Here is a 16,369-nt window from a genome sequence, read left to right on the forward strand (position 1 = left end):
TGTGTGGGGGAGTGGGATTTGGGGGTCAATGTGCCAGTTTTGTTTGTGTAGGGAGGAGGAATTTGGGGGTTGATGATCGTGCTGCTTTTTTTTTCTTTCTTGGTTTCATAGTATCTGGAGAAGAATTTCAGAGTTGTATACTTTGATAATACATGAACCTTTGAATACACATGCATTCATAAGTATGTACACAAATTCATATGCACACAGATACACATGCATGTCCATGTACAAAGGGCATATGCACACAGCAATCATACATGCACACTTCTGCATCTACATGCAGGCAGGAACACAGATATTCAAACATGCAAACATAAGCACCCACATTCATGCACACACAGGCACAAACACACACATACACACAATGCCACAAACATAGAAAGACACAAACACCTACACACAGCGCAATGCCTTTGCTCACCAGTTCCATCGTCACCTTGTAGCTCCCTGTCCATGTCCTGTCTCTAGGTGCTGATTGGGTCTGATTTTGCCCCAACCCCAGGACCTGCAGAACATTCTCCTCTCCTTGCTCATTCTTCTCAATGATGACCAGCGATGCCACCTGGCTCCAGTTTGTCTCTGATACTGGCAGCTCACTAGGAATTGTCCCGTTCTGGCTGTAAACATAAATACGCTCCAGCGCAAGTTTGGTAAATTGATCTAGATGCTTCAACAGCTGCTTGGACCTTGTGTACCTGCAACAAATATCAGACCGGTGGAAGATCATATACCAGCATATCCTCTCACAGCTTGCTGTGCCCTCTTCCAGAAACAGTGGCTCTGTCTTTTCACACTCCTTCCAGATTATTATTTAGGAGAGAGTTTGGCCTAGAAACCTTGTTCTACAGTTTCATCTCCTGCTGACCCATAAAACCACTTGTTCGCCTCATTCCTGTTATGTATGAACGGAGCAAGAATGGCGATGGAACAGTAAGATTAAACGTTTTTACTAAGCCATGTTAGTCTCTGTACACGCTGTACAACTTACAGTGTGGGAGCTACAAACTGGGGCCCACTGAGACGAAAACACGCGCACGGGAAAGCCCGCGGGAAAAGAGAGCCCTCCGCACGCAGCAGGCTCAATCGATTCATTGCGCGATCGATCGGCGCATGCGCACCTTCCACATTCCTGTAATCGATCCGATGTGGGTTCAGTCGCACGGAAGGTTTGGACTGAAAACTTATTATTGGCCAGAGAGTGAGGTGGACAGTGGTAGGGTCGGGATGGCAGGGTCACAAACAAGGTAACACAGAGTTAAGATGATTGGCAAAAGACATGAGCGTAGTTCATTTACGTGGAAAGTCAGTAAGTTGTAAAAGAAAATTGCATGAATATTTAAAAAGAAGACGTTTGCTGAGCTATGGTGGAAGAGTAGGGGAACTGGACTGAGTAAATGTAAACGAGGCAGTACAGGCAAATTGACCTCCTTCAGTGCTTGAACAACAAATAGTGATCAATCTCTGTCCTGACAACTCTGCGATCCCCCTCCCTGGACAACTTTACATCCACAAGAATTTTATCATGGATTTACAGCCATATGTGGAAAAGTGTTTCCTGAATTTGCCCATTTCCCTACATTGCCAATTACTGGGGGGGGGGGGGTGCCTTTGGACGGAATATTCCTACAGCACAGCATTACCTGAAAGGGTTGGAGTTGCAGACTGTGACAGCAGGGAAATCCATTGCCTTGAAGCCAGTCCGTAGGTTCACTTTGACCTCCCAGGCAAGGTAGCTCCGGATAAGGATTCCCCATTGCCAACAGACAAGCCCTGTGAAGGCTAGAGTGAGCACGAACCACACAGCCCGCTTCTTGGGCCCCTCAGTCACAATTCGTTTCGGTCCGTGCGTGTTGGTGTTCTCGCAGTACCAGACCAGGAGTTCAGTGTAGGTGTAGCCCGGCCCTTTCTGCAGCCGGTGCAGGGCGCGGTTGAGGAATTGCCATACTTTCATTCTGCTGAGTACAACAGGAATCTGTCATCTTGTGCCTATAATAACTACAGCAAGTCTACCAAAACATTGCAATCTTCGTCAGGAAACTCATGTCTCTTGCACTTGTACCTTTAACATTCCTTCTTCCGAGTTAGCCATGGTTTCAGAGGTTTCAGCATTTAATACAACTACTACTCATAACTGAATCCCACTGCTCCTCTTTATTCCTGATAGACTAGTATCAATTCCAAACTAATCCCATTCAACACTTACCTCACACAAAGTACCGACGCTAAGTCATTCCCAATCACCAGCTGCCTAGCAGTATCAGTACAAAGTTTACTCCCCTAACCCTCTCTCAATGCCCTGTCATTTTGCCCCCATTCTCCAGAATGCTGTTTGAATTATCAATTCTGGTTGGAAGTTCAAAGTAAATTTTATTATCAAAGTATCTATACAATATGTCACCATATACCACCCTGAGATTCATTTTCTTGTGGGCATTGTCATCAAATCTATACAATAGTAACTACAACAGGATCAATGAAAGACCACCCAACTGAGACATTCAACAAGAGTGCAGAAGACAACAAACCGAGCACATGTAAATAGCAATAAATAGCAAGAACAGGAGATGAAGAGTCCTTGAAAGTGAGTTCATTGGTTGTGAGGACATTTCAATGATGGGATAAGTGAAGTTGAGTGAAGTTATCCCCTTTGGCTCAAGATCCTGATGGTTGAGAGGTAGTAATGGTTCTTGAACCTGGTTGTGTGAGTCTAGAGGCTCTTGTACCTTCTACCTGATGGGAGCAGTGAGAAGACAGCTGGCGGGGATCCCTAATAATGGACGATGCCCTCCTGTGACAGTACTTCATGTAGATATGCTCAATTGTCTCGAGGGCTTTCCTCATGATGTACTGGGCTGAATCCAGTACTTGAGTCATTGGTAAATCAGAGCAGCTGCTTATTTGGGACAACTCTTGATGAACAAAAATTGATCGAGAAAATATCTGGGACTCCCTTCATTTATTTGGGATGCTATGCCATTAAATTGGGACAGGAGACTGTTGACAAACAGATTCTAACTAGTTCAGTTAAATTCACTTGTGTGGCCATTAGACACGAGGAAGCAAACATTTTAAAAATGGCATTATTTGCATTTGTTTGTGTTATATTAGCCATTTAGGCTGATGGACACCGATTCAAAAAGCAGAGATGTTTGATAATGTTTTTTATTTTGACTTTATGCAGGAAGGCAATGAAGACAGTCCATTATCTGCATGAGGTGTCTGTGCTAGTTTTGTTGATTTACAGGCAAAGAAAAGAACACAGCAGCGTAACATGGATTAATCCCTCCATTGTTAACTATTTGGAACTAATACAGTTTTAGAGTACTGTAGTGGTATTGGTAGTGTTTTAATTTGCTCTGTATTTCATTTAAATGCATAATTTATTACTGAGTTAAATGGTAGTATGTCTCTTTTAAACCCTTTAACTTCAGCTAATTGGAGCAGCCGCTTAATTGGGCCAACATGAACTGGTCCTGATGTGTCCCATTTATCCAGAATACATACAATTTCCTTTGTATGTTTTACTTCCTACAACTTCATATGAAACCCAACAAATACTAATACTCTGCTCTCCTTTTAAAGCTTTTAAAGATTAGTTTTATTTACCATATGTACATTGAAACTTACAGTGAAATGCCTTATTTGTGCCAAAGACCAACACAGCCTGACGATGAGCCGGGGGCAGCCCTCAAGTGTTCCCATGCTCCCTGCGCTAACATAGCAGGCCCACAACTTTCTAACCCGTACTTCTTTGGAAGATTGGAGGAAATCAGACCACCCAGAGAAATCCCACATGCTCATGGGGAGAACACAAAATCTCTTTCCAGTAGCTGCAGGAATTAATCTCTGATCATCCAATTCTTGGTACTGTAAAGCTTTGTACGAAGCACAATGCTACCATGTCGCCCTACCGACCTCACTGCCCTTCCTCACCCTATTATACACCAATCTTTATTTGAATCCATCGTCCCTCGCTTCCCATAACCTAACTTCCACTGTATCAATCACAAAGTACTTTTGTGCCTCATTTGCTCTGTACCTACTTCTACAAGCATATGTCAGATATCCTCTATAAACCTACAATCCTCCCTCCTTGTGCTGCTGGGTACAACCAGATCGAGCGAAAGTGTTCACAGTCTGCTGCCAGGGCTGAAGAATGATATTCATGGGGAAAGGTCGGCACAGCAACAGTCATTTTATTTGGCACGAAAGAAGATGAGAAGAAATTTAATTCAATGGTATGAAGTGAGAAGGTGATGAGACCAGTTGACCACTTGTCATCTACGTGACAACACGGAAAATGAGCCAGCTATGCACAATTCACAAAATACTGGAGAAAGTCAATCTATCCAGTTACACCCAACCAGTGTGCTTCTGATCTTGGGTAAAGTGATGTAAAGTTATTGACAGAGCTGACGGGCACCATCTACTCATTAATAATCAGCTCACTGATGCCCATTTTGGGTTTCACCAAGGCCCCTCAGCTCTAGAACGGATTACAGCCATGGTTCAAAGAGCTGTGTAACAGTGCTGAGGTGACATTAGATGCCCTTAGCATCAAGTTATAATATTGACTTATGCAGCATCAAGGACCCCTGGTAAAATGGAAGTCAGGCGTCCAAAGGGTAACCTCTCTGATAGCTGTAGCCATACCTCACACAAAGGAAGAGAGTTACAGTTGTTGGAGGTTAATCATCCCATTCCCAGGTCATCACTTCAAGAATTCCTCAGGTTAGAGTTCTAGGCCCAACAATCTACAGCTGCCTCACTAATAACCTCTGTTCATCATCATGTTAGAAGGGGCAATATTTGTTCACAATTGCACAGTTCCATTTGCTGCTCCTTAATAAATGAAGCAAGCCATGCCTGCAGGCAGTCAGATTTAGCCAATCACCTCCACTTGGCATTCTGTAACATTACCTCAAAATGTACTATTTCTGGATACTGTTCCAAACCCACAACCTCTCCCATCAATAAAGATCATTGCACTTGGAGGGTCCTGTCTAAATTGTACATTATCCTGATTGTCATTGCTGGGTCTAAATTTTGGAATTCTCTCTTCAACAGTTGTGCAAGGACCTGGACCCACTGCAATTTGCCTAGCGCCAAAATAGGTCTATGGTGGACGCAACCTCGTTGGCTCTTCACACGGGCTTGGATCACCTAGACAATATAAATACATCGAGATGCTATTTATTGACTACAGCTCAGCATTTAACACAGTCATTCCCACAGTTCTGATTGAAAAGCTCCAGAACCTGGGCCTCTGTACCTCCTTCTGTAACTGGATCCTCAACTCCCTAACCAATTGACTACAATCTGTGCAAATCAGAAACAACATCCCCATTTTGCTGACAATCAACAGTGCTGCACCTCAGGGATGTATGCTCTACTCTCTCTATACCCATGACTGTGTGGTGAGACACAGCTCAAATGCCCTTGATAAATTTGCTAATCATACAAACATTGTTGGCAGAATTGCAGACGGTGACAAGAGGGCATACAGGAATGAGATATATCAGCCAGTCAAGTGGTGTTACAGCAACAATCTTGCGCAACATCAGTAAGCATAAAGAACTGAGTGTGGACTGCAAAAAGAGTAATATGAGGGAGCACACACTAGTCCTCATAGAGGGATCAGAAGTGGAAAGAGTGAGCAATTTCAAATTGCTGGGTATCAGTATCTCTGAGAATCTAACTGGTCCCAACATATCGATGCAGCTACAAAAAAGGCACAACAGCGGCTAGATTTCATTAGGAGTTTGAGGAGATTTGGTATGTCACCAAAAACACCAAAAGCAGGGGTGGGGTGGGAGGCACTCCTGCTGCAGAGAGTTGTAAACTCAGTCATCTCCATCATGGGCACCAGCCTCTGTAGTATCCAGGACATCTTCAAGGAGCAATGCCTTGAAAAGGACCCCCATCACCCAGGACATGCCTTGTTCTCATTGCTGCCATTAGGAAAGAGGTACAGGAATGTGAGGGCACACACTCAGTGATTCAGGGAAAGCTTCTTTCCCTCAGTCATCAGATTTCAGAATAGACATTGAACCCATAAACACTACCTCACTACTTTCTTAATTCCTATTTTTGAACGACTTATTGAACTATTTAATATATATCTTATTGTAATGCACAGTTTTTTTCTCTATTATTATGTATTGCATTGTACTGCTGCCTGGTCAGGTCACTCATCTGAGTGCTACTGGTACTATGTAACCCAGTACTACCTGTCGCATGGTTGGGTGGTCGCTACCAAACCGACTCCCCCACCAGGCTTGCCCTCTCGTAGGGTCAACGGCCATCTAGCAGACAGGTGCTGTGAAGCGCGTAAAGGGCATCCCTTGCATCGAAGCTTGGTCTGGCCATTCACTGCAAGAGAACTTCCCCCAGCCGTCTTGGATCCCACCATGCCGCTGGATCTGGGAGGGGATGTCGAGCGGGTGGGTCTGGACCTGTGCAACCCCCTACTCACCTAAAATCCATTCACGCACATGCTGTTCCTTTCTGAGGAGTGGGCTACCACCCCGATAACTGACTGAAAGAAACCATCATCATCCTATGGGATAGAGAGAGAGATATAGAGATAGACAGAGAGATAGAGAGAGAGAGAGAGAGAAAAGAAAAAAAAATGCTGCCTCAAAGTCAACAAATTTCATGACATATGTTGGTGATATTAAACCCGATTCTGATTCTGAACGGCAGTAAGGGGGTTGTCTCATTTGAAAGGAGGCAGACCATCACCTTATCAAGGACAGTCAGGATGGGCAATAAATTTTGATCTTGCAGCATCACTTAAATTAATAAAGAACTATTGCTTTCGTCTAAGAGCTCTGGGACCAGGGGTAAATGAAGAAGCACTAGTGGGAAGATCAGGAAAGATGTTTTCATTCGGAGAAATAGAGCAGCTGGTGAAGATTACTGCCTGAGAGAGCCATAGCAGCAGAAACCCTCATCATGTGTAGGATGCATGAAGTAGGTGGCACGGTAGTGTAGTGGTCAGCACAACGGCTACGGCACCAGCAGCCCTGGTTGAATTCCTGCCAATGTCTGCACGTTCTCCCCGTAACTGCGTGGGTGTCGTCTGGGTGCCCAGTTTCCTCCCACAGTCCAAAGACACACCTTACTTGGTAAGTTAATTGTCTTGTGATTAGGCTGCGACTGAATTCAGGGCATTGCTAGGTGGCGTGGCTCCAAGGGCAGGAAGAGCATATTCCTTACTGTATCTCGATAAATAAATAAAGGTGTGTTCAGTATGAACTGAAAGAAGGATCAAACCAGATTTCTTGTTTTCTTTGACCCCCATGGGCTGAGTGATCTCCCACTGTGCCATGTATTTCTAGGGTTCTATGCTCAAACCCTAAATAAACCTCAAGTCTGTGCCTTTCTCAGCCAGAACTTAAAATTGACTTTTCCCTCACGGAGTAAATGTCCTGTGGATATATATGGTATGGAAAAAGAAACTTTGGCTCACCAAGTCCTTGCTAGCCATCTATTGGCACTATAGTCTCTTCATATTCCCATTAATTCTACCTTTCATTAACACACTAATAAGGAATTTATAGTGACCAATAAACCTACCAAACACACATTTCTTTCGGATATGGGTAAAAACGTGGTCACAAGGATAATTTGCAATGTCCATACAGACAACACCAGAAGCTGGGATCCGAACCCATCTCCGGCACTGTTCGGGAGTGACTCTACCAATGATGTCGCCTTGCTGCCGTCTCTCATCACTACGCTTTCCCATTGCTGGGCTGTGGCATTCATATAGAACTTACAGTCAGCTTTAGTTACCTCCAGCACTGATGTCAGCTGGGTTGGGAGATTTGTTTGGACTCCAGTGGTTTGGCAAGTGATAACGGAACAGCCAGTTTGTTCTGTCTCGAATAAAATCGGACCCGCCTGGAACTACTCAGCTGTCTGTGGAAAGAAACACAGAATCAATGGTTAGGGTGGCTGGCCTTGCTTCCGAGCAGGATAGTAACCTTCTGGGGAAATCCAGCTGTCCTTTATTGCAGGATTTTGCCGCACGAGTTTTATTCTGTGTTTATGGGATGGAGTTGGGCTGAGTTCAATTTCTTAACTTCTCCGATGCCGTTAGTCTTACTACAAGTTGTAAGGCACTTTTTTAAAGGGAGGGAATTTTTTTTGGGTGGCTGATAATCTCAACGACGCACAATAGAAAGCCAGTCGGGCTCACACCGGCCCCGGTCAGAAAAATATCCGTTGCTGGATATTCTCCAGGATCTGCGACCGAGAAACGGATGCGATCTCTCACCCACACCCGTATGACAAAAATCAAAATATTTACATCGTGCCGTATACAATTCGTGGGCAACGTTTAATGCAATATCATGGAAGCTCTATGTGCTAAGTTTTAGAAACAAAACATACACTAATCATAAATAGGCTGCAGTTTGTTCAAAATACAGCTGCAAAAAATCTTAACCAAAAAAAGATAAATCTGAGCACATTTTACCAGTTTTGGCATCTGTCAGCCGGTGTCCTTTAGGATCAATTTTAAAATACATTTATATAACGCTGAGAGTAATCTAGCTCCTCTGTATATTTTGGAGCGTCAAGCCCTTACATCCCGAATAGTAATCTTAGATCCGCGAACACTGATTTGCTTCGTGTTTCTAGAGCCAAGCATATAAGAACTGGCGATGCGCCCTTTTGCTCTTCTGCACCAAAGATCTGGAATACTCTACCGACTGAGGTATGCCAGGCTACTACTGTGGAACGTTTCAAAACATTTCTTTAAAAAAACCGTTTTTTTAATTTGACCTACTTATAGAATTACTTAATGTCCGCTGATGTTGATTACATTGATATAATTTAGTATATTCGATTACATTTTATTCTTTACGTTTGTCTTATGATTTTTTAATTGTGTCTCGTATTTTATGACTATATTGATTTATCTTTACAATCTATGTAAAGCACTTCGACCCTACACCTTTATGACAGGTGCTAAATAAATAAAGTTATTGCCATTATTTTTCAAACATTGTGCACATTGACGAAGGGTTGTAAAGGCAGTTGGAACTTTTCTTATGGATATAGATTAAAATAAACTTTAATATTAATCATGGGTTTCTGTAGAGATTAAGTTGAAAATTCTGTACGATAGCAGTTGGAAAAACTTTGTTTTATCTCCCGTAAATAATATTAAACCCCTGCGCCACGAATCTACGATATAATCTATAAATAACAACTCATATCCTCACCTTTTAAGTCCGCGCACCTGCAGATCCTGGGAAGTTTTGAAGCGGCGGAACTCGCAGTTAGAAGAAAGGCCAAGAGGAGGAGGGTGAAAAGGGCAGAAAAACGGGATAAGACAAAATAAAAGAGGGATATGTAGAAGTCGGGGAAAGAGAAGGAATCAGCTTCACCTGCTTAGTTCTGTTTCGATCCGTACGGAGGGAAAAGAACCTGCGCCAGCTCAAACCTGAACAATTGCTATCAAGCCCCGCGCATCAGTTTGACCTGGTTAGCAAGTCGGCCAGATCACAGAGTAACGCTGCTACAGGCCAGCTCAAAGGCGCACGTAACCAGACACACACACACCCACCCACCACCCCACCCACACATACGTGCGCGCGCAGACACACACACATACAAACACACACACACATACATACACACACACACATACACACACATACAAACACACACACACCACCCCACCCACACGTACGTGCGCGCGCAGACACACACACACATACATACACACACACACATACACACACATACAAACACACACACACAGCACCCCACCCACACGTACGTGCGCGCGCAGACACACACACATACAAACACACACACACATACATACACACACATACAAACACACACACACACCACCCCACCCACACGTACGTGCGCGCGCAAACACACACACACACACACACACACACACAGATTCACTAAATTCACTAAAGTTTAAACAATAAAAACGCACACACACAAACACGAAATAATACCAGAAACACCACACGCACGTGCACATGCATTCGTTCACACTCATTTTCACGTTACTGTGCACTCTAACATAGACATGCACTTAAATACACATACAAATTCACAATAACGTACAGAACTCAAATACACTGATACAACCACATTGCAGAGACGCCAGGCTATACAAAAGACTCATACTTACAGACATACAGATAAAAGTACATATATACCCCTTCTCAAGCACTTACACGTATATACTGTCTGAAATGCACACTCACATTCATATGCACTATAGTCATTCAATTATACTTTCATACACATACACTGATGTGTGTGTGTATATATATATATATATATATATATCATATATATCAGTATAAATATATAATTGCGCACACAGACTCAGGCACATATGCACAATCAAAAGGACAATTATTTCAGTGCCTGGGAAGAGTAATGTGAACTGCCTTATTGACTGTCATCCTGTAGCATTCACATCTACAGTGATGAAATGCTTTCAGAGGTTGGTCATGGCTAGAATCAACTCCTGCCTCAGCAAGGACCTGAACTTGCTGCAATTTGCCTATTGCCACAATAGATCTACAGCAGACACAATCTTAATGGCTCTTTGCATGGCCTTTGATCACCCGGACAACACAAGCACCCATGTCAGGATACTGTTCATTGACTATAGCACTTAATACCATCATGGCACTGTCCTGATCGACAAGCTACAGAACCTGGGCCTCTGCAATTGGATCCTTAACTTCCTAACTGGAAGACCACAATCTGTGCAGCATGGTGATAATATCTTCTCCTCTCTGACAATCAACACTGGCACAACTCAGGGATGTGTGCTTAGCCCACTGCTGCACTCTCTCTACACAAATGACTGTGTGGCTAGACATTGCTCAAATACCATCTATAAATCTGCTGATCATATAACCATTGTTGGTAGAATCTCAGGTGGTGACGAGAGGGTGTACAGGAGTGAGATATGCCAACTAGTGGAGTGGTGTCGCAGCAACAACCTGGCACTCAACATCAGTAAGACCAAAATGCTGTTTGTGGACTTCAGGAAGGGTAAGTCAAGGGAACATGAACCAATCCTTATAGAGGGATCAGAAGTGGAGAGAGTGAGCAGCTTCAAATTTCTGGAAGTCAAATTCTCTGGAGGTCTAATTGGGCCCAACATATTGATGCAGCTATAAAGAAGGAGATTTGGTTTCTCACCTAAAACACTTAGAAACATCTACAGATGTACCATGGAGAGCATTCTGATAGGCTGCAACACTGTCTGGTCTGGGGGGGGGGTGTGGTTACTGCACAACATCGAAAGAAGCTAAAGAAAGTTGTAAAATTAGTCAGCTCTATCTTGGGTACTAGCCTCCATAGTATCCAAGACATCTTCAGATAGTGGTGCCTCAGAAAGGCTGTGTCCATTATTAAGGACTTCCATCACACGGGACATGCCCTTTTCTCACTGTTACCATTAGGAAAAAGGTACAGAAGCCTGAAGGTACACACTCTACGATTCAGGAACAGCTTCTTCCCCTCTGCCATTCGATTCCTAAATGGACATTGAACCCATGAACATTACCTCACTTTTTTTTTGTTTTTATATTACCTGTATTTCTGATTTTGCTCTATTTTAAATTTAACTATTTAATATACATATTAAATTACTTATTGTAATTGATTTACTTATTTATTTTCTCAGTATTATCATGAATTACATTGTACTTCTGCCGCTAAGTTGACAAATTTCACGACATATTCCAGTGATAGTAAACCTGATTCTGATTCATTGGTGCTCTAAGTGCCAACAGTGTAATGGGCTGCAATTAAGGAAGTGTCATAAGGGGGGGGGGCATTGGGAGTGTACCCTAAAGCAAGACACAGACACAAGGAACAGGATCAGGATTATCGAGATAGCAAGGTGAGTCGGGAAGAAATGACACTGGACATTGACACAGGCCCTGGACAAGACTAGGATTCAGGGCCTGGGCTAGAAGCACGGGACCCAGATGTGGAAGTAGGAAAAAGGAGCCTGGACCAGGAACTCAGAACTCCAGAACCAGAGTCTGGACAAGGACCCGGAACCTGGGTCTTGGATGGGAATCGGAACTGGAACCTGGGTCTAGGCTAGGACTCGGGACTAGGATCTTGGCAAGGACAGGACGTGGCTACAGGACTGGACGTGGAACTCCTGCACAGGATGAGGCACACGGACAGGACGAGAACACAAAGCCTTGACTTGGACAGGACGAGGTTTTTGGATGTGGTTTGGACAGGATGAGAGACTCCTGGACAGGATGAGGGATCTCCAGCATCGGGCTGGGCGAGGTACTCCTGGGCTGGGCGAGGAATCTCCAGCACAGGACATGACTCTTGGACTAGATTCAGCTTGGCTCTTGGACTTGGCTTGGTTAGGCTCTTAGGTACTGAGCCAGGACTCCTTCGTGGAGCGCAGGGCCGGGACCCTTTCTTGGACTCCGGGCCGGGATGACTGCTGAGGTAAACTGCCAAGGATTTGGGTGGAGATGATCCAGCACAGGACGAGGAATCTCCAGCACTGGGCTGGGCGAGGTACTCCTGGACTGGGCAAGGCCATGAAGCTCAGACTTGGACAGGGCTGGAACACGGCACCTGGACTTGGTCTTGGAACACAGGAACACAGAACCTTGGACTTGAGCACAGGAACACGGAACACAGAGTCAGGACGCCTCCTTGGGAAGCACAGGACGTAGGGCTGGGACTCGTATACAGAACACGGTTACTAAACATGGGGGCACAAAGAGACAGTTCCAAACTCAACGATAGATAGTTCCTTCTCTTGGCGTGGCAAGGCTCCAGTCTCACTCCAGCAGTTGAACTTGACGAGGTTGCAGGCGGAGGTTCAGAAGGAAGCAGAAGGGAAGGGAACAGTCCACAAAACAATACCTGGTTTGCAGAGGTATTTATGTGCCTGACCAAAATGAGAATCAGGTGCCTCAATTAAGGAACCCAACAGAACAAGGGAGAAAACAGGAAAACCTGGAACAAGGATCAATGGACTGGACCGTGAACCAGAATCCAGACTTCATGACAGGAAACAATAATATTTAAAAAAAGGAGGAAACTATGAGATTAAATTAACAGGAACATTAAAGTAAAATGGATCTTACTGAGAAAATAAATATCAGAAATTAAGAGATGCACAGGCAACAAGGTTAAAATCACAAGAAATTATAGTGAAGCATCAAATAAATGAATATTCTGTCTTGATCTTTACCAGGGATTTAATATTGTAGGATGAGGCCAGGTCCCCAGCTTGAAGTCCTCATTCATACCACTACAAATGGCGAGAGCATGAAAAGTTTTGGTTTATGGGGGGTGGTGGTGAGCTGGATGTTCTTGTATTTGAATCACTGCAGCAAGCGAGTTGGAATACAAATGACATATTGCCATAATTGCTAAAGGACTTGAGAACGAAACTAAAGACACCTTATTGGCGCTGGAATACCTCCTTTGGTCTGGTCTCCTTATCCATAGAAGGATCTACTAGCAATAGAATAAGTAGGATCGGCAGACTAATTCCTGAGATGGGGAATTAGGGATATTGGTCCCTAGAGACTTGAAGAAATGTGAACTGTTACCACTGAAATATAAGATTCTACTGCGATTTCATGGATCCAGGGAAGATGTTTCCATTCAGGATAATTTTTACATCAGTGATTAACCTTCATTATGATGTAAGAAACCAGAGTGGGAACTCAACTCACACAGGCACAAGGAGCATCTCTAGGAAGAGGTACAGTCGACGTTTCGGGCTGAGACCCTTCATCAGGACTAACAGAAAGAAGAGCAAGTAAGAGCTTACTAGCTCTTTCAGTTAGTCCTGAAGAAGGGTCTCGGCCTGAAATATCGACTGTATCTCTTCCTAGAGATGCTGCCTCGACTGCTGCGTTCGCCAGCAACTTTGATGTGTGTTGCTTGAATTTCCAGCATCTGCAGAATTCCTCGTGCAGGCACAAGGAGGACATGCAAACTCTACAAAGTCAGGATCAAACTCAGGCTTATGGGAGCTGTGAGACAACAGTGTGAGCCAATGTGCCATCCAGGAGTCACAGTCCCAAAATAAAGGGTCAGAACTTCAAACATCAGCCATGATCTTATTGAGTGGTGGAGCAGACGCGAGAGGTTGAATGGCCTGATCCTGCTTCTCGTTATGTTCTTAAGAAATAGTTTTAAGACCAACATCTTGCATGTGCGCTTAGGATATAAAAAGAAGAAGCAACAGATGAACTGTTCACCCTCCAGTGAACAAGTCTGGATGAATGGAATGAATCCGTGGGCAGCGATGACAAGACAACATTATGCACATTAAAATATCATTTGCAATTAATTAAAGGGGTTTGATTTGTTTTTTACTTAATGTGATTTCTATATTTGAAAAGGGAGAAAGAACAATTATAAACCAAACAGCTTAATATTGGCAGCAGGAATATAATGGCATCCTTACCCAACGGTGTAATGGAAAACAAATCAGAAAATGCAAATAAGGAATAGTCAACACAGAAACCAAAAGGGGAATTAATGAGTGACCATCCTTATTATGCTGTATATTCCAAGAGGAATAGATAAAAGTTAATATACTGGATGTGATATATTTGGCCTTCCAAATCACCTTTGAAAAGTTGCTGCAAATGGGACTTGTGTGACATCGGAGAAAGTCACAAACTGAATGGTCTATTAGTCATACCAAATGGAGGAGCCACTGTATTTAAATCTGCATAATCAATTCAGGTGCAGTCTTGGACATTACTAAATTGACAATGAGACCAATTTGGGCAGAGGTAGGGTAAGGGGGAGGCTATAAAATGGCTCTGTAATAGGCAATAGACCATTATAGATATGTTTATTGATACATGCTTGCAGGAAGAAAAAGAAGGTTACAATTTCTTGGAAATAAAGTACCTAATGTGGTACAGGAACAGTGAGTTATAAAGTGTGTAAATATATAGAGTAAGATTCTTTTATTCTTTAAAAAAAATCTATCCACAGCTTTACAAATCTTAAGAAGGGCTTCTTCTGCCTTTGAACAGAAATCAAAGTCATTTGTTACAATTGACATCTTTGCATGATTTTTGCCCAAAAGTATATATTTTTTATTAAGTAAGATATTCCGTTTTGTAAAACAGTTACTGGAGATACTACGGTTCATTAGCAATTGTAATGCCAACTAAAGGTCATGAAAAGGCAATGTTTTTTTCTTTATATTTTCCATGTTCATTTCTAAAGGAAAAGAAGTAAAAAGCAGAAGCTCAAACTCACATTGATATTGGTTGGACTGTTGCTGAATAGTATTGCAAGTCATGTTGGGTGTAAGAAGGGTAGAGACACTGAAGACAGTGGCTGAACAATAAAGATCAAACTGACTAGGTGCACTTGACCTCAGAAAGAAAAGACAGAGGAGCGATGTGATATCAGAAAGGGTTTGAAAAATGTTAGAATAGAGTGGTTTATTGTCATATACATCAGAGTGAGGTTGCAATGAAATTCCTTGCTCATGAAAGGCTCACAGAATAAACGGTACACATGGTAATAATAAATACAACTATAAATACAGAAATAAATATGCTATGATGTAGCAATTTTTCTACTTGTCACAAAGGCTAGTACTTGGTTCTAGAGTCACTAACAAATACAATAGGAAATTCAACAAAAATATTTTATCCAGAGAATGGGAAGAATATGGAACTCTGCCACAAGATTGGTTAATGTGAATTCTGTAGGTGCACTTGAGGGGACCCAGATATGTTTTTTTTTTGTAGAGAAAGGCATCTAAGGATATTCTGACAGAGTGTAATGAAAGGTGGAGAGAGTAGGCATGTTAGGATCAAAAAACAATGCAATTAGCTATTGAGGATGGGCTACATGCTTCAGTGACATATAATATATTGCACACAGGTCATTGAAGAACCTCCAGCTACGAGGTCTTTGTTACAGTCTACAGAAGGCTCTGTTGGGTGGGGAACAGTGGGAGGAGTGGGAGGAAGGCTGAAATAACAGCATTCATGGGAAACAAATTGAGAAAGAGTTGTGTAATATCCCATTAGATATAAGCCCATGGATTGACAGAATATATTGGAGGTGCCAAAGAGTCCACCCCTACTTCCTAACTTTCTTCTGGATGTCAACACCAACATCTGGTATTTATTTCCAGAATACTCAGGATTCAACTTAAAAGCAGGAACAATCTACAAAGCTATTGGGAAGATAAGATCATAGCTGTCAGTGGGAAAATTATTAACAAAATATCAAAGACAGAAAAATGACTAAAATGACTCTCCCTATTTTGAGGCTTTTTAAAATTTTACCTCTCTTTCTCCCATTCTTTCCTTTCTTGCCAATT

General features: G+C 42.9%; 1 protein-coding gene across 3 annotated transcripts in view; it reads right to left on the reverse strand.

Moving 5' to 3' along the window:
- Positions 1–9,543, reverse strand: part of LOC134351304 (amiloride-sensitive sodium channel subunit beta-like) — a 57,280-nt gene extending 47,737 nt beyond the window's left edge. The window contains exons 1-4 of one of the 3 annotated variants that reach the window (XM_063057372.1): positions 9,240–9,543; positions 7,804–7,929; positions 1,644–1,955; positions 425–698 (exon numbers count right to left, since the gene is read on the reverse strand). In XM_063057372.1, coding sequence (XP_062913442.1) covers positions 425–698; positions 1,644–1,954 — 585 coding nt within the window. In that variant the 5' untranslated portion in view covers position 1,955; positions 7,804–7,929; positions 9,240–9,543. Of the gene's footprint in view, positions 1–424; positions 699–1,643; positions 1,959–7,803; positions 7,930–8,488; positions 8,593–9,239 lie in introns of those variants that run through there. The other 2 variants (XM_063057369.1, XM_063057370.1) reach the window with 2 other exon arrangements.
- Between the last annotated feature and the right edge of the window lie 6,826 nt (positions 9,544–16,369).

Source organism: Mobula hypostoma, chromosome 9, assembly GCF_963921235.1.
Source record: "Mobula hypostoma chromosome 9, sMobHyp1.1, whole genome shotgun sequence".
Lineage (NCBI taxonomy): Eukaryota > Metazoa > Chordata > Chondrichthyes > Myliobatiformes > Myliobatidae > Mobula > Mobula hypostoma.